Source organism: Pezoporus occidentalis, unplaced genomic scaffold (genome assembly GCF_034315485.1).
Source record: "Pezoporus occidentalis ecotype Australia unplaced genomic scaffold, CSIRO_AGI_Poc_V1 ctg77, whole genome shotgun sequence".
Taxonomy (NCBI): Eukaryota; Metazoa; Chordata; class Aves; order Psittaciformes; family Psittacidae; genus Pezoporus; species Pezoporus occidentalis.
Window position 1 is genome coordinate 2343402 of NW_026916126.1, and position 18506 is coordinate 2361907.

The 18506-nt window shown below is 42.2% G+C and overlaps 1 protein-coding gene across 1 annotated transcript; it reads right to left on the reverse strand.

Annotated features, from left to right (window-relative positions):
• Nucleotides 1-490: 490 nt before the first annotated feature.
• Nucleotides 491-18037, reverse strand: TMPRSS3 (transmembrane serine protease 3). Its single transcript, XM_062602479.1, has 13 exons — nt 17686-18037; nt 16139-16292; nt 14063-14173; nt 13088-13204; nt 11900-12023; nt 10689-10814; nt 9934-9977; nt 9020-9185; nt 7996-8165; nt 6300-6395; nt 5059-5201; nt 3531-3683; nt 491-2424 (listed from the first exon to the last, which is right to left on the reverse strand). The coding sequence occupies exons 1-13, from the start codon at nt 17701-17703 to the stop codon at nt 2404-2406; spliced, it is 1443 nt and encodes a 480-aa protein (XP_062458463.1). The 5' UTR covers nt 17704-18037; the 3' UTR covers nt 491-2403.
• Between the last annotated feature and the right edge of the window lie 469 nt (nt 18038-18506).

Genomic DNA, 18506 nt, shown 5'->3' on the forward strand with positions numbered 1-18506 from the left:
CCAGCTTCGTCTCAATTTCCACGCTTATATATCATGAATACAGGAGCAGGTGATGAATCCCAAAGGAATTTATCTTCACATGCTGGACATTTCTTGTGAGGTTGAGTACATTTTCTGAGAGTTTAGTACACGTTGATGCAAGTTTTCTCCACAAGCTGTGCATAAAAGCAGGTTGTATTTCTAAGGGACACTATGGCTGTAATATAATCATGTGATAAAGCAACCATTTTAACCAGAGATGTGAGTTCACAAGCTAGAAGCTGTTTCAGCAGCCTCTTTAATAGTGTAGCAGATATACACCCCTCTAATAGAAAGATCTTAAATACTTCCAAGGTGTTTACCATAAATCTCCTAATCAGGATTAGTTAAACTGGAGTTGCCTTCAGCCCTGCCTGGTTTGGCAGGCCTCTGTCATGCACGTGTGGTGTAGCCAATTATTTTTGTTGAATAAAGAGGAGAAAAGCCAAAGGAAAAAAGGAAAAGATTTGGTAACCTGAGCTAGGTATACTCATAAGTGTCTGCCATTGATCTGGGGGTCAGTGTGGCTTCTTGCTGAGAAGAATTCACTACCTTTCTACATTTTACATTGCATTTCTCTTTAACATAAAGATCACAATGGATACTCATTATACAGTCTTCTCATGGAAATAAAAGGAGTCCAAACAGAATTTTCAGGGGTCCTTTCAGAAACATGAAATAACAACTCCATGAGCTCAGACAGCAGTGCCCTCATCTCCAGACTGCTGATAATTCTAAAACACGAGCCCTGCTGGGGCTGTGAATATGTTATGGAAACAACCAGTGAACATTAAAGCTCTCCTGAAAACTTCCTAGTTACACAAGGGCTCAACATTGTTTTAATTCCATCATGGTTCTGTCAAATTTCCCATTTTATTCCTGTTTTTATATCAGCTTTGCAATAATGCTTCCCTCTTCTTTTCAACAATGTGCCAGGTTTGTAAGTGCTGTTTCCATTGTACTGCAGTTTCTTTAGCCAGGGTGAAAAGTATTGGTGAAGTGTCCTCTGAGATCAAAGAGCAACATGGAGGTTGACAGTTCGTGCAGGTTTGCTGTTCTCTCTCAATTTTGATCCAACATATTGCAGTGAAAATGCAGTTCCAGTTCTGCCAGCACTTTCTTGTGGCAGTGGTGGATGACAGTGGTGACACGGATACTGATTTAGAAGCACACAGGCGCACCCAAAACCACATTTCAAGCAGATCAGCACACTTGATAAGATGATAAGATCAATTTTGGCTGATATTGAAAAGCTCTAACAATATTATCCATTATTCAGCCCACCTAGACCCAGACAATCAATTCTAAAATTGACAACTTCCACCCAGGATTTTTACAAAGAGCAAGTGTAAAACAATTGCGTGCTTTCCAACCTAACAACACGAGGCTGTTACATTAAAAAGTCTTGTCAAATAGGAAACCACAGCAGCACTTCAGATATTTTGTCCTTTGCCTGGCTGACATCAGTTCATCTGCATAGTGTACTGATGTCACTAACAGGTACAAAGAGTGAGGGATCTATATTGTCCTGTCTGCAGAGAAAGAGAAGGAAAACATGGAAGGCGACTGAGCATGAGTGCCTTGGTGAGCTGTACTACATCATGCAAACTTGGGAGTATTCGGTGGCTATTGCACTGCATCGTTCATCATATATACAGCAATGATTTTGGCTCTTTAGCCTATTGAAAGGCAGTAAAGAAGCTTCTCTTCCCTTTCAGACTTCCCTTTCAGTAATCTCAGGATTTTTCAGTGAAGTTACAGCCTGTGTTGCTCATTCCAGAGTTATTTATCACAAGAATACCCCTCTCAACTCCCTCATTTTTAGGGACTTTGCTCACAGCCACATGATAAAAGATTAGAATCCAGAGAATTTTTCCAAAAAGAGTTGAGCATACTTGCCAAATGCTTGCCAACTGCTACTTCCGGCTTGCTTTATGGCTTCAGAGAAAGCTACTGCTCCCTGTGCAAGCGTGGACTTTATACATGAATACTTCCAGAAAAGAAGTCTTTTTGTCATCTGGTTCTTGGAAGGTAAGTATTAAATAACAGCTAACAACCTGATCTGAAGTTGTTCTAGTCTTTTACTCATTGTTCCTGAAAAACTTTATTGGGATAAAGCATCCTGGGTTATCAGTCTTAGAGCTTTTTCTATGTGTGAAATTCATAGCTGACAGTAAATACGCATGCCCATTATCCAGCATTCGACTGTCTCTTCCATCCAAAGGAGGCTGGATGTGCAGCAGTTTTCATTAAGTACAGCTACCAGTACCAAAACCAAATGGTACAAAGTAGTCTGTGAAGGTACAAAGTTTGGAGCAGGTGTCCAGAAGAGTGTGGTGAGTCCTTCTGTGGGGCTGTGAGTGTTCAGAAGCGCCACTACTCTCCTCAGGTCTGCAGCTCTTCTCTCTGTGAAGCAAAACCAGTTATACATCTATTCAAATGCTTGTGTTGCTGCCTATTGAACTCTGAAAGGGAATGAATATTTTTCCCCTGCTGTACTAGGGTCACCAAAGGAACTGCAGGGTTGCTGGAGCCGGGACTACCAGCAGAAGTGTGTCAGGAAAACACACCACCACCACCACAAGAGGTGTGATGTGGTCCAATTCCTGCTGTGTACACTGTTAACCCAAGCAAATGAGAGCAGCTTCTCCCACCACTTTATTTCACCAGTTCGCAGCCTGTGCTAAGACAGGAACATAAGGGTCATAAAGAAATACATTTTCAGAGGATGGAGGAATATATTAGTGATAGAAGGAAGGGGTAGGCTTTGAAGCTTTGAAGGGGTTTATTCTCTTTCCTTTTAGTTGGAAGGCTCATTAGCAGGCTATATGAGGCATCCCCATGAAGATGGTAGGTAAGACCCAGGTCTAGCTGCAGATCCTTTCCGTTTTGCAGGGATACCTGTGAGCCAGGCAGAACAGCCTGGGGTCTCCCAAATGGCTCTATATGCCTCTGCTTAGGCAACAGATCCTTGCTTGGGATTCCTCCTGAAGCACAACTCTTCCTGCTCAGCTGATTCAACCCAACATCTCTCTGGCAGCACTCGAGGGATGCTGACAGCAGAGAACCTGGTCTCTGGAGAGTGGATCACCCTTGGGTCAGGTGAAGGTGGCTGCAGTTTCCCCCCATTTCCTTAACTCTGTTATTCTCTCCTTCCAGCCAACACCTTCCCCAATTCCTTTGGCCCCCTCAGCTTTGACTCCCCAGGCTTTTCTGTAGCTGCCTCACAGCTTTCAGGTAAACTCCCTTACACCTCCCCACTCTGTGCCTCCAGGCCCCCTCACCAGTCACTCCCACCCATATTGATACATGCTCTTCTCTCCTCTATACCGCTGCCCAGCGCCCCCTGCATCTTGCTCTCTCTGCCCTGCATGTGGACATGCTGCAATCCCCACATGTGCACTCAGAATGCATGTGTCCATACAACACAACTCAGCTGTGACAAATACGACCTAAACTATGTGGCAGAGCAAAGCAGCAAGCAAAGACAGAGAGACAGGGCAAAAGTAGACCTCCATCTGTTCATGTATCCAGTCCAGGAAAGAGGTGGTTCGGCTGTAGACACCCGGCTTGTTCTTTTCTGCACAGCCCACTCCAAAGCTGGTGGTCCCCACCAACTTCCAGATACTCCTATCTTCACATGCTAAAGGGCCCCCACTATCTCCCTGGAGGACAAAGAATTAGAACAAATGTTAGTGCCTCAGAAATGAAGTGGAAGATCTATTTGGGGGGTAGGGGGAGAGGCATAGTCTAGTAATTCAAAGTATTCTGTATCTGCTCTGTTCTGGGTACTGGGAAAAGCATATGTTATGGTAGAAGTTGGAGACTTCTTAGAGATGTGTATTAGATCATACCTTTCTTTCCCTATCTAGCAGTCCAGAGAAGCAGTGTTGAAGCTGCTTCTCTCAAAGAGCTCCTGGCTGTTGAGCTTAGCTGAGCCCAGGGTTGCAACAAGCTTGTACCCCACCTCCTTCCCTGCCTGCTTCTACCTGCAGTCTTACATAGTGCTTTTCTGTCCCTGGCACTTTGCAAAGCAGATTCAACTCAATGGACTCACATCTACGAACTGAAAACTCCCTATTTATTTTCCTGGGGCAGTTTCCCTATGAGCATCAGAGTCAGCACAACAATGGAAAACAAGGGAAGTTGGAACAAGCCTCTCCCTTTGGTGAGTACAGCTTGTTTTGTTGCTGAGTGTGCTGCCTTTGGGCAGCTCGCATAGGCATAGTGATGAGACTGGGGGGGAGTGCAAAAAGGGGCATAAATGAATATCTATGCACCTCATGTCTTCTCTTTGTCTTGCTCCCTGTGAAACTGGGACTGAACATACCTGGAAACAAATTTCTTCCTAGTTCTTGCACTTCATGCATGACTAGCATGGTGAGTCCACATTAGTGTGTATGGGAATGAGACCTAGCACAAGGTGGGCACTCTCTTGACTCTGACAGTGATTTTGAAGCATTACCACACTGTGTTGTGAAGGATGCTCTGATTCATCACTGCTATGAACGCTCTCCTCCAGAGTCATTACCAGTCTATGGAGTTACTCAGACACCTCTCCCTTTCTTCCTTTCCCTGCCTCACTCTGCTCTTTCCAAAATCTTGTGTTTCTTTATTGATGTACACTTTAGCTGCTTTTAACCATGGGGTTTCTACACCTTGCAGGCCTTCAGAGCTTCTCACAGTGCAGTGCAGTAAAATTCAGCGCACTGCAGTACAATTCAGCGCAGTGCAGAGGCCGCAGCCAGAGCAATGAAAGGATGGCACCACACTGTACCACATGCAAGAAATTAAAAAATGTCTTAAGTAAATTTGGCTTCAGAAGTAGCAGATATAGGCCACAGATTAAACATCAGAAGGGAATTGTAGCGTATGAATGCATGCACATTCACTGATTGATATTCATGGTAAACAGAGTAAATGGCACAAAACCAAATGTTTGTCCAAGAAAAGCCTGGGAGTGCCTTCTGATAACTTATCAGTCATGTTTTTCCATTGCTGCTGTTAATGAGCTGAGTTGCAATTTGGAAACTTCCATACCTGGCACGTGTCTACCCCTCCCTTCAGGAAACCGGCACAAAGCATTGAAGGACTTATGATCCCTCCATAGACATCCCTGTGATTGCAAATTGCATTAGAAATCAGAGGAACACCTGCATAATTCATGGTGTCAGATGTATCACCTGTTAAAATAGAAAAGGAAAAAAATCCTCACAAAGAAAAAGCTCTCTATTGCAGAAACTAATCTCTAATTACACACAGAAAGTGTTTCAGTATGTGAAGAATTGGCAAGCAAGGCTGAAAGTAATGTGGTTAAAATGACACCAAACAAATAAAGGGAACTGGGTGTCTCATCACATACAAAATCTAGTAACTAGCAACTCTGTAGAGATGTGGATTGTCACAGTATGTAATACAAAGCTGTACCTTGTGTGTTTTTACTTCAGACTAGAGAATCAATGACAATAATGAAAAGTTGATTGGACAGTGTCTTCTAAACCAGTGCCAAAATTCATTTCAAATTTATCACCTGTTCTGTTAGTCAGCAAATCATCTGCAAATATCTGATTTATTTTATAAATATTTATTTTCTCCTGAGTCTAAGCGGATCATTTCTGTAAATGGGAGTATTTGCACAATGTCTATTGTCCATTTATAGCTGACTTTTATGTGGTAAACCTTGCTTTCATTTTTTTCCTACCTTCCACTGTTACCAGTAGGTCAGGTAACATACTGTTCTTGCTCTCTGAACAATGGGAACACGTCAGTTGAGACAAATGAAGAATGATAAAACCCAATTACCCGAGAATTCAAGTATTTTCACATGGAAGTGATTCACTATAGATAATTGATTAATATGACCTATGAGTAATGGTAAGAGAGAAAAAAGAATTCCCTGCTCACAGATCTGATTTCCACATCATCCAACCTGCCTGAAAATGCATACATGCTGTCTCTGAGAAAATGGATGGTCAATTCTTGCATTCATTCTGTGCTTTCTATGATTGAAGTTATAAAGGACACCACCTGTTTGGCTGAGGCTGAGTACAACATCGATGCAGTCCTCATGTCATTTTCAACCTTTTCACAGAGCATACCCATCCATTCCTCACGATAAGGGCTTGTACAGCACTTTTACTCATTAGGGTAAGCATAAAATTTAGGAATAAATCTTGTCCCCCCCATCCCAGATATTCTAGAAAATTTAATATTGAACAACCAAATCCTGTATTTACTGTATGTGAGATGTAGTGTAATTAACAGCAGGTCATTTAAAATACCTCCTTCCACAGTTGCTCCCCATCCTGATACCCAGCACATTTTCCCTTCTGGGAACTGTTCACCAAAATTAGGCAGACAAATTGGCTCTATGTGACCTGGTTTAAAAAAATAAAAAGAGAAAATTGCCTTTAAAATTTAGCAAAATATTGTGACTCAGTAAAACTTTCGGCATGCAGTGAAGACTGGCGAAAGATTTGGCATGCAGTGAACTTCTTATGAACACCACCCACTCCCCACATAAACAGCTTGGCAGTTCTGCAGGTCTTTTGTCTTAGGGCCAGTTCCATAGGCTTGAATCAATACCTGCCCCAGGCCTAATTAGTTTCAAGTATGAAGCAACAAAAGGAAGTGTTCTTCAATAAATTGAAGAATGAGCAAACAAGAAATGCACCATGTATGCAGCTGACTGGTAGATCAGAGACCCCACCGCACACTGGCTGGGCAGAGAAATGGCTTTAGCTAACCATGGCACAACTGCAGGGTGCTTTCTAACAGCTTTTGTGCAGTGGCACAGGAAGAGCCACATATGCACATCTCTGCTCTCTTCTGAAAGGGCAGCAAGACATCTTTTTTGCTTCCCACCAGTCGGCTTACGCCCTGGGGCACGCAATGCAGTGCAATATAATCAGCGTTTGATGCTTGCAGGAGCAAACTGACATGTAAGGTGAGCTGGCACTGAGCAAAGGGAGGGAAGATACAAGGTATTACTGGGTAATTCCTAGTGATTCAGCTCTGCACTGTGCAATGATCCCAGCTCAAGATACAAAGCACCCACTGTGGAGCCTCCAAGACCCCTGGCGTGCCCCCAGTCCCCACAGGGCATAGCAGGTATCTCAGGTGCAATGCTATCGCTGTTCTTGACAGACTCCCAGACTTCTTCCCCGGGCGAAACAAAACAGCACTAGCTGAGATATAAAGCAGAACAAACTCAAGCTTAATTTTCATTCAAGGTGGAAGTCTAGAGTATTTCAAGAGAATTGATTTAGGAACTGACAGTCTGTATGTGGCAGAGAGAGCCAGCTCCCCTTTGCAGAGAGCTCTCAGTGATTAGGAGGTACTGGCAGGTGACCATTTCAATTCATACACATTATTTCAATTCATTAGCTGTGTCAGCTGTAGGTAGCATCCTGCTGAGGAAACAAAAGTAGTTTTAATTTAAAAGCATCATTATATTTAGATTGCCTTTTCTTCTCTTTGAAATTCAAGCTTAACTTTCAGCTTTGAAAGCTGCTGGATCTCCACATACTCACAGAAAGGACAAAAATCTCCACGATCTCCAAGTAAAATGAGGTGGGGTGTTTATTTTAGATAGGAAAAAATACTTAGAAAGAATAAAGTTAATGTTTGCCTATTATTAAATGCCTTCAGTAAGCCAATACCAGAATAGACTGGGAACAATTTGCAGAGCTCTGTGACCGTGTTGTTGCTCTCTATGCCTGGATATTGAGAGGATTTCTGAGGGATTTCTGCCAGTGTAGTCTGAACAGGGACCACTGCCTTGCTGTCTCAGCAGCAAACTGGCTACATCCACACAGCACATCCATCATCGCTTGTAGAGGTGGTGGGGATACACTGAACTGTCCTGGGTCAGGCATAGGCTACCAACAGAAGTTTCCCTGTCTGTGCTGGAAAAGACCCTTCATTTTTTAGCTAGAAAGTCTAAAAAGCCAAGTGAAAGCTAAGGGGAAGAATTACCATTGAGAGCAAGCGGTGCTGCCAGTTTCATCAGTGCTATATCATTTCTCATTGTCTTGGGTTTATAATTTCGATGGTATATAATTTTTTCCACCAAATATGAGTGAACCTGGGTATCTTGCTGAGTCACAAAACCAACCTGCACACTCCATGACTTCGGGAAGTACAGGCTGAAAAAAGAAGTAGGAGAGAGTGAAAAACCCTCAAGAAAGCCTTCAGGTTGTCTAACTGCCCTCCGAACTTACGAACCACATTAAACTCTACAGGCAAATAGCGACAGTCTGCTGTAATTGCTATCTTATGTATTAATAAAGTGAAATAAGGTGAAAGTGGCCTGGAGTTCGTAGGAGTGAGAAGGGCGCTCCTGCACTGCTAGCAACAAATAAGGCTGCAAAACCAGACAACTCATTATAAAAGGGAAGGCTATGTTTATAATTAAACAAAGAAGAGGAGGCTAATTACAGTTTAGCATCTATTTACAACTCAAAGACTACTTGAACAGCATAAAAAGAAGCAGTGAGTATGTGGTAAAGGGCACTAAGCACAGTGCAACTTCCTAACTACCACTGATTGGTCCTGTGAACTTGAAAAGGTTTGTGTAATTAATCTTAAAGCTAAAAGGTATTTGAGCAACCAAGTACGAATTCTTGTACCTGTTAACTCAGATGCAATATACAGAAACTACAGATCAGGATACCTAAAATCTAGCTCTTCAATGTTGTTTTAAGCTGATTTCCCAGGAAGCCAGGAGCGCCCATAACATCTGAAAAGCGAGTCTCCTGATTTAGCCCACTTCTTGGGGAGAGTCTTTTTTCAGTAGAGACTCGCACTTACACAAGAAGGGAGAGAGGTGGTTTAAATGTAATGGAGCAAGCCCGTGAACTAAGGATAACCCAGTCTCTTCTGCAGTTTATTTCTTAGAGAAAGCACAGTGTATTAGCCCTCCTCTGCAGTGGCCCCACACACAGACGTGCTGCAGGTGGGGTGAGTGGGACACCCTGAGCAAGACAGTTTAGGAACTTACTCATAGACACAGTGGGCAGCTGTGATGATCCAGCGCGGGGTGATGACGGACCCTCCGCAGAGGTGCTGCCCATGGAACTGCAGGCTGACCTGCCAGGGCCACTGCTGAGGGGAGGACGCGTTGCCCCCCACGATCCGTGGCCTGTAGCTGGCCCGTGTCCCACATGCTGCCAGAAAGCAAAGGTTTGGGGTCCATGGAGGAAACACTGGCATGGTTTTTGTCATCTTCAGCCTTTCTGCTCTCAGCTTCGCTGAGGCTGGGAGGTCTCTGCAGCAGGACCATCCCCATCCCCATGGCCTACATCTTGAGTTGTAGCTGCTCAAGAGGTTTCTCCTCCTCCCTCCAATCCCTGCAGCGTCGTGCTTGGCAGCCCATATGGGGGCTGTGAAGCTCACTTCTGAGCTGAGCTGTAACCCTACTGTTCTGCCCTCCTTAAATGCACAGGGTCCCAGGGTCCCAGGGCCCCACACAGGCAAGTTGAAGCATGTCCTCTCCCCGATGATTATTTTGCTGCTGTTTTTTTTGACTTTTCATACCCCAATCCAAAACCTAGCTGACATGGAGAGATGTGGGATGAAAGTTCAAATATTAAAACAAAATTTCCCTTTTCCTGATGAGATGACAAAGAACTGGAATTACAGCATTATTCCATGCACTCAAATCACATTCTTAAACATCTACTGTCTACTGTGATTCTCATCAAAACACTCCTGCTCCTAACCTGGTGCTCCTAATCTGCCCTCTCAGCCTCTTTTCATTTTCTGAAATTCGTTCAAATTTTATAAAAGAAATACAATTTTTCTTTGGTGTGATAAACTGATGGTATAGCATGCCCTGTGTACACAGCTCCTCCCAACTCTTGCCATGCAGTAGATGAAGAAGGACAACTTCAGATTTTGTTTCCTGTTTCTTACCCAAACATTTTAAGATGATCACATTGCCAGAAGTGCATTCCTCTCTAAGATGAAAAGACAGTGCAGTATTAGTTCCAATTCACAAATATTGAGTGTGTTTTCAATATCGTTGACATCTTCCTGTACAGCTATGTGCACATAAATACAAGTAACTCATATTGAAAGAGGTACAAAGTCATGTACTCATCCAATCTACTTAGGGCATTTAGCTGAAATGCTTAGGAGCTTAGACACCATTGTGAGCCTGAAGACCATATGCTGCCCCACTAAAGAATGTTTCTTCTTCTGCAAGGGGAGGCTCATCAGCAATTCTCAATGTGTGATCTGTAGACTCCTTGGAGCTTGCTTCTCAGTGAAAGGTAACTAAGAAAAACAAGCAATTGTCAGGAGGAAGAAATGGGCCATAATGGGTTCATGAGCCCACTGGGAAACATCTAGGGATCTGTAAACTGAAACAAACTGCTTCACAATGGAAAAAATGTGTCTGGTGTCTATCTGCTTGCAAAAAGAGAATCACGGGACAAACAGGCTTTGCAAATAGCTCAGTTTAAAGCCTTTGCTGTTTCTGATGGGCCTTGGATCAGGCTCCAAATTGGTATTCCAGTAAGACTGCTACTGAACCTTGGTCTATGATGGATAACACTACCGACCATTTACCATTTGTCTGAAAAAACTGGTAACAATCTCAAAACTGTTGATAATTCTGCTTCTATCAACCACTCTCTTTCTGTCAGGGTGAACAAACCGAGGCATACCTGAGGCTTGTTGCATTGTGCAGGGATGTAGCTTGATCTGCTGATAACCACTCACTGAGGGATACGAAATGTCTTTGAAACTGTTTTTCAACAGCAGCCACGGGCAGGTAACCTGAACTCACGTAACTACAAATAAACCATAAGCACAGCTTCCTCAGGCAGCATTTCAGTAATCTGCTTAAATAATTCAGCGGTTCTGCTAATGAAAACCCAGTGTCACAACCACAATAATCAGACTCAGACACTTGACAAAGTAATTGCGTCCTCCCCAAGAAACGTTTTTCATAACATGCACGTATTTTTGCCACAACCCTGTGTGGAAGTCACAACATGCTGAGAGTCATTTAACTGGCTGAGAAAGTAAATTTTAATTCTAATGTTGCAACAAAGTCTTCATTGTAACTGGTTAGCACTGGCAAGCTCATTGACGCCTTTTTCTAGAGTTAAGTTTTGCAGCAGGAAGGATAAATAATCTGTAATTTTTCCTGTCCTTTTTTGTTGAAAAATTGAGATGTATTTTACCCTAAGGACAGCAAGAACTTATTCAAAGAAGCTTTATGCTGCTGTCTACAGTGTGCAGAAAACAAAATGACATCATTAGAAGAAATAACAGCATCATTGCAAGTCACAACTTCAAACTCTTTCTCAATTGTGTGAAAGTTAGTGAAAGACACAGTGCTTTTTCAGGAATGGGATCAGTCCAGCAAGAACTAAATCGCCATGCTCTTCTCCAATAGTAAGATGGACCTTAATTCCTAACAGATGTCACGGCATCAATTGTATATACAATTTTCCTATCATAATCCCTATTTCCTACTTTTCTATTTCCTACTTATTCCTAATTCCTATTTTCTACTTTGCAGAGGAAGTAAAAGAAATGGAAAACGCTCATATGGTTTTTAGTGGCTCCCTGACAGGTTGTAAGCTACTAGAGAGACAAATAGGATTCAGGCACTTGCATCCCATACAGAAGATTTAAGCAAACCATTATATTTAGCCATCATCCCAGATTTATAGTAGTAATAAATGGTATTTGCAGTGCACAAGTATTTACATAATTCTAAATCTCCTCAACCATATCATTTAAATGTGGATTGGTAATTCCTTTTTCTTTTAAAGCACAGATTAATACAAGGTTTGATTAGAAAGATTGAAAACCCCGGAGTTTGCTCAAAATGCCAAATAAAGTTTCTTCCATTTTGTGTTCCTACCTTGAGAAACCCAGGTGTTTGCAGGTAGTATTTCCATACTCTGCTTTCCAGTCATCAGAGCAGACTGTTCGCCAGGATCCAGAAGTGAACACTTGCAGCACTGCTTTCTTGCCACTCAACCTGACTTTGAGATTGTGGAAAAGGAAAGCCTGAGTGAGCTGTGAAGAAGAGCCACTGGGTACACAACAGCATCAATATACTACTGTGGCATCCACATTTCTTGGCTCACTGAATTTGTACTGCTTGTCTTTTTCATCACTTGGGTCCTTTAACAGATTGTTTTTTCCTCTTTAAGGAAGTATTCAAGATATGCTGAGCTGCAACAGCCAGGAATAAAAAGTCTATGCTCATGGCAATGGATGGGAGATGCTAGCTCTAATACAGATACAGAAGACTGCCTTGCCCTCCAGTGAGCCTAAGCAAGTCTTGCTGATTGCAGTGAGTTGGAGCTACAGATGCCTTGGCATCAAAGAAACCTACGATCAAGATAAGTGATGACAGGTGGTTGGTACATCCTGTGCTGCACAGCACTGTCAGAGAGGTGGATGCACTTGCTCCCAGCCATGCCTGGAATCCTGTGGAGTTTCCTATCTGCTTCCCTCTCCTGAAATGGGGCTGGCGTGTCTGGGCTGATATGAATATATAGGCTGGGGAGAGGAGAGATGCACAGGTTTGGAGCTCATGACAGAGAGAAACTCAGACATGGGGGCATATATTTTGCATATGAAACTCTGCAGTACTCAATGCGTAAAAGGCAGTGCTGATCTCTCCTGTTCCCACGTTCCTTAAGATAATTACTGGCTTTTGCAATCTTCAAAACTGACAAGTGCAGCTGTGTGCCAGTGAGTACAGTACTGTATATACACACCACAGTGCAGTGATGGTACACCTTGCAGGTAGAGGAAATGCTAACAGTCAAGAACCATCTAGACTTCTAATGGAGAAACATGCCCAAAATGGCAGTAGAGGTATTCAGCAATCATCACATTTATCTTAAGAGCAGTTTGATTTCTTAAAAAGTGTAAATCAATACCTCAGAGAGATTGTTCCTCTGAAGTGGTGATTTAGATAGTCCATCAGCCTCTATCTTTCTTGTCTCACCCAAACTCTTTACAACATGAATTTCTTGATAATGTGCCAGATGCTACAGGAGGAGGTAGGAGGGATTTATAACCAAATTTAAGTTACCACATCTGTACTCATCCTCCCCTTCTTTACAGTTGAAGACACCATTGCACCTGGCTGATTTCTGGATACACTTAAAGGATGATCTGCAGCGAAACTTCCCAATGCAGTTGTATTGGACTAACAAGAACGAAAGAAAACAGGGTGATGAAAATACACTTGGATATTAATTTAACACTTCTGAATTCCATTATCTGTGCAGATTTCTGTCTTGCTAATGAAAAGATAACTCCTGTACTCTAGGAACTTTTGAAATACAACCTTCAGGTGGCTACATGGTGCTGTTAAATTCATCTATTAATGATGACTTGTAGGATGAGTCAGCCTTGCTATCTGTGCTGTTTCCCAGATCTCTCTACCCAGTTTATATTTCACTCCAGGGCAAGTTTCTGAGGCCTCAGCCTCTCAGCAGCAAAGCAAAGAGACGCTTGCAAAACATGGCCAGTGTACTTCCTTCCTGAGGAGCTGCCTTCCACAAGCTTATGGTGTGAAGGTACTGCTCTTAGCATCGAGGTATTTAGCACCTGGATGTGAGTAGGTCACACTTTCCAGTCACAACTAAACTCATTCAGGATTTTCTTTTGCTTTGTAAAAGTTGCTTGTGAAAGGGTAAAGTTTTTTAATTCCCTGAAAAGAAACTTAGAGATGTGAATTACAGGATAAGAATACAGTGTGTGCTACCCGAATCCTCCCCCGCATCTTACTACCCAAAGGGAATCAGTGAAGTTTTACTAGAGAAAAGTTTCCTTGAGCTGTGGGTTCCCCTGTGCTGTAAATATTACACCAATCCTCTCATGAGTGCCAGATCTATTTTATTCCTACATGTAAATAAAATTTAAAGCCGTCACACCATCAAGATTCTTACTTCAGCAAACAAGCCACAGTAGCAGTTTAATTCCATTCTAAGTAAAAAGCTCATGAAAAATTAAGCATTTGAAAGGTTAAGCGAGAACTTAATGAATAACTAATTATACTCACCACCCAGGCCAATGGCAACTGCTAGGATTACTGCGAGGAATAAACCACAGATATATGGAAAGTACTTTAGGGACATAAAAACATGGCACATTGAAGGTGGTTCGATATCTCCTAGAAACCAAACAGAGAGAACATCTTCTGTGAAGTTAAACCAGATTGAGTTTACAATGAAAAGATTGAGTTTGCAATTAAAAAGGTTTATCCAACATTAAACTAGACGGCAGTAGTAACTCCTTCGTATACTTCATGAGCTGACCTGACTCAGAGTGGTTTGGAACCCCCAGCTCAGAGGCTGAGAAGGGTCCAAGTGTTTTGGGGCTGACTGGTGCTCTCAGACATCTCTTCAACATTTACCTTAAAAGGGGTTTGAATCATGCTCTTACAGAGCACCTGGCCTGTTCTAAATGCAGTCAAGGGTATGAGCTCTAAATTAATTTTCATGGGCTACATCACACTGAAAAATGAAATTTGGACCTGTTTTGTCTGTGAAAACAAGCCAGTGTGGAAAGTACAGGTATACCCTCTGAAGACTTCAGAAAGCTCAAGTGGACTAATAAATTCTTTCAGTGGAAGTAGCAAAGACTAGTTTGAGACTCCTCCTTATGACTGTTCCTGCCTGTGATGCCTCCTGGCTCTTGCTGGTACCAAGCCTGTGGTTGCAGTGCTCCCTCCAAGCTGTAGCCCCAGCTGGATGCTTCTCTGAGCACTGGGACAACTGAGTGTCCAGGACAAAGGAAATCCTGGGATGAGGATGGAGACCACATAGTTCTGCCTCTTGCACTGGGGAGCAATGTCTAATGCTCAATAACTTCCTCCAGAGCTGGGGTAGCAGAGGCAGAGAAACTAGGAAGAGGATCCTAAAGATTCAAACAGGAGCAAGGATATTAGAAAAAGAAAGGACTAAATAGGTTTTCAAGACAAGAAGGAGGAAAGTCATTAGTCCTTTTGGACTTGGAAGCAAGGTTAACTGTTAGAAATCTAAATTTGCAAAAAATGAGACCCCAAAACTAGACTTAAAAAATGTGGGAAAACATGATCTGTTCGAAGTTTTGCTATAAAGAGAGGGAGACAACTGACCAATGGCTCAAGGCTGAGTTTGGAGGTTTCAAGGGAAAAACATGCATCTAAAGTTAAAATATATATAGTTAATAATTGCTGAATATGTTGGATGATCTTGACCAGTCACGCTCACCAGCCACCCCTATAGCTGACCTCAGCTTAGTGGTATTGTCAACCTGGAAGACAACAGATTCCACTCAAATTAATGAACAGTTCACTTGTTTCAAATGTGTTCTGATATACAAAGGGCAAACTATGGGATAATAGCATACACAGCTAGGCACGGGCACTAACAGGAGCTGGCAGAACCTTGTCTTCAATTTTAATTCATGCAGCTCATCACCCCATCATTCTTAAAGCTCTCCTTCTGAGATTGGCAGACACTTCAAATCAGTCAAGGATGAGATATTTCTCCCACTGCGTATAAACTCACAAGTAAATCCCAACCTACACAAACTCTGTCAGCCGCAGCTGAGTAAGTGGTTTTGGCAATGGAGTTGGTGTCTGGTATGCTGGCATCTTAGTCAGCTGTTCATTAGGTAGCTAATGAACTAGAAAATTGAATTGCTCTATCTTCATCCTTCATGCTCACCCCGCCTCTGTTAAGGTTAATGGTTATTTTTGCCATGAAACCTATGGGAAGTAGCAAACACGCATGCTATTCCTCCAAGGCTGCTGTACTGTATATTCAGGATTTTTAATGGACCTATTTCCAGGTTGGTAAAATTTCACATAAGCTATTCCAAAATGTGTTTGAAAAGTGTGGGCAAATATTTGCTATGTGGTTGAAGTGTGCGAATACCCTGGCTGTGAAAAATGCTTGTGTATGCAAACTGACACAAGATGTCATCGCCTGTTAATACGCTGGCAAACCTCACGAATGGAGAGTGATGTTGTGTTTCTTCATCCTCTAAGTGATTGCTTTCTCTGGCTTAGTGGGCAAGCATAGTTCTGCAAGGCTAAAACCTACATTCGGCATTAGATTATAAAGGTCAAAAAGCTGTGCAGTATCCCTACCACATCCATCTGCAGTGGGGTCCACTTTTGCTTGTGGTATGCAGAAAAATCGTTTGAAGGAAAACTGTATTTCTGGGACTGGTGGTTCATCTTCTGTAATAGAGATGATTTCAAGACTTCCAGTAGTGGGATTTGTCTCTTGTACTTGACTCAACTGGGTTCAAAAAAAAAAAAAAAGAAGAAGAAAAAGGATAATCACATAGAATCATAGAATGGTTTGAGTTGGAAGGGACCTTCGAAGGTCATCTAGTCCAAACCCCTGGGATGAGCAGGGACATCTTCAACTAGATCAGGTGGCCCAGAACCGCATCCAGCCTGGCCTTGAATGTCTCCAGGGATGGGGCATCTACCACGTCCCTGGTCAACCTGTTCTGGTGTTTAACCGCCTTCATTGTAAAAGATTTCTTCCTTATGTCTAGTCTAAATGTACCCTCTTTCAACTTAAAGCCATTACCCCTTGTCCTGTTGCGACAGGCCCTACTAAAAAGTTTGTCTTAATCTTTCTTATAAGCCCCTATAGGTACTGGAAGGCTGCTACAAGATCTCTCTGGAACTTTCTCTTCTCCAGGCCGAACAACCCAAACTCTCTCAGCCTGTCTTCATAGGAGAGGTGCTCCAGCCCTGTGATCGTTTCTGTGGTTCTCTTTTGGACCCACTTCAACAGGTTCATGTCTTTCCTGTGCTGAGGACTCCAGAGCTAGACACAGTCAAGTAAGTTGTGTACTTAAATGTTCATGAGAGGAGCTCTTACAATTAATTGAACAGCAAACTACTGAAGTTAATATTTGTTAAAATTTGTCCAAGTAGCTACTTTTAATAGCTGGGAGTGTGAATCCATCCCCTGCTCTCTACTGTCAATAACAAATAACAGAGACTAAAAAGCATATAACAGCTACACATCACCTGACAAGATCTTAATGCAGGGGCCCACTTAATTTTACTCCAGAAAATCTTTGATAACTTTCCACACAGTGAAAAACAATTAAACCAGGCTATACTAGAATTCAGAGTAAATAGATTTGCAATGCTAATTTCTGATTCTGGTTATGCACACTGTCACTTGCAAAAGAAATCAGATTTTTGAACTCACAGCTCTGTGAAATAGGTCCAAGTTTGTTAAGGACAGTGGAACTGGTCAGCTGTAAAAGCAGCATGTTCACAGAGTCAGTTCCAGAAAATGCTCACAATGCCACATTTCAGGCAAAGAATACATATTTTATCTGCAGCACTTTAAGTCACCTGGAATATTTTTTCACCTTTCAGCAAACAAGTACAGTAAGTTTTCTACTCTTTCATTTGCTAAATTTCATGTACGTTTCAATGAACGTAAATTAAACTTTATATAGAGGCTTCTGGCTTTAAGGCAGAGAAAAGGACAGCTTACTGTGTATGATTTTAAATATATGTATATATTTAAAAAAAGCCTTGTAACTGGTGCATAGGTTGTCCATCAGAAAGCAAAACATTGTGAAGTATACCGCATGAAAGGTAGACACTGATGTGTCGTTTATTTAGATGATACCATATACTCCCAAAGCTTCACTCACCTCTTCCTGAGAAGTCATAGTTAAAAGCAAAACTGTTTTCTTTCTTCATTATCAAAAGAAACCACAAGGAAATTCTGAGGTTGCTAAGCCAGTCTGCTCTGGAAATGTTTTCAGTGAGTCGCTGTGGCTGCCTGTTCAGTCATCTGTTGCATATGGCATTATGGCAGCCGCCTGTGTAATTCAACCTGGTGACAGGTATCAGGTAGCCCTGGATGGCATGGCTATGGAAAGAAGATAAAAATTCAGCATGCTTTCTAATTAGCCTAAGAAGGTCAGTTAATATTGTGGTGTTTGCAAACCTTTTTGTAACCCCTCAGCAAAGAAGCATCACCACAGCTGATGAGCACATGCTCATCTTTTATCAAGACTAGTGCAGCTGAGGAGTCTGACGATAGCTGTGGGTGGCAAAAGGCAGAAGATCCAGGTGCTTTATCTCTTCAGCACACAAAGCTAGAGCAATTGTATTGTACGTTGCTTGTGTTTATTGTTTGTTTGAGGGTTTTTTTCCCGTTCCCCTTGTAGTTTTATATTCTCTCCCCTTGATATTTCCCTTATCATTATTATTAGTAGTAGTATATTGTACTTTAGTTATTAAGCTGTTCTTGTCTCAACCTTTTACATTCTTTAGATTCTCCTCCCTGTTCCACCTGGGGAGGGTGAGTGAATGGCTGCATGGTACTTAGTTACCAGCTGGATTTAAACCATGATAGTCCTGAATAACTTACACTATAATATACATAATTAAATACTGCAAAATATTTTGGAAGCACCTTGCAATCAGTATCTCATGCTACAACTCATTTGTAGTCTGGGATTTAGAA

Bases quoted from the DNA above. Each gene is read 5' to 3' on its own strand.
- TMPRSS3 (XM_062602479.1), bottom strand. The intron at 12,024-13,087 runs GTAACTTAAATT...ACAATCTCAAAG, and splicing joins GGAGGATGAGTACAGATGTG to TCAGGTTGAGTGGCAAGAAA. The intron at 10,815-11,899 runs GTAGGAACACAA...GTTTATTTGTAG, and splicing joins AAACACCTGGGTTTCTCAAG to TTACGTGAGTTCAGGTTACC.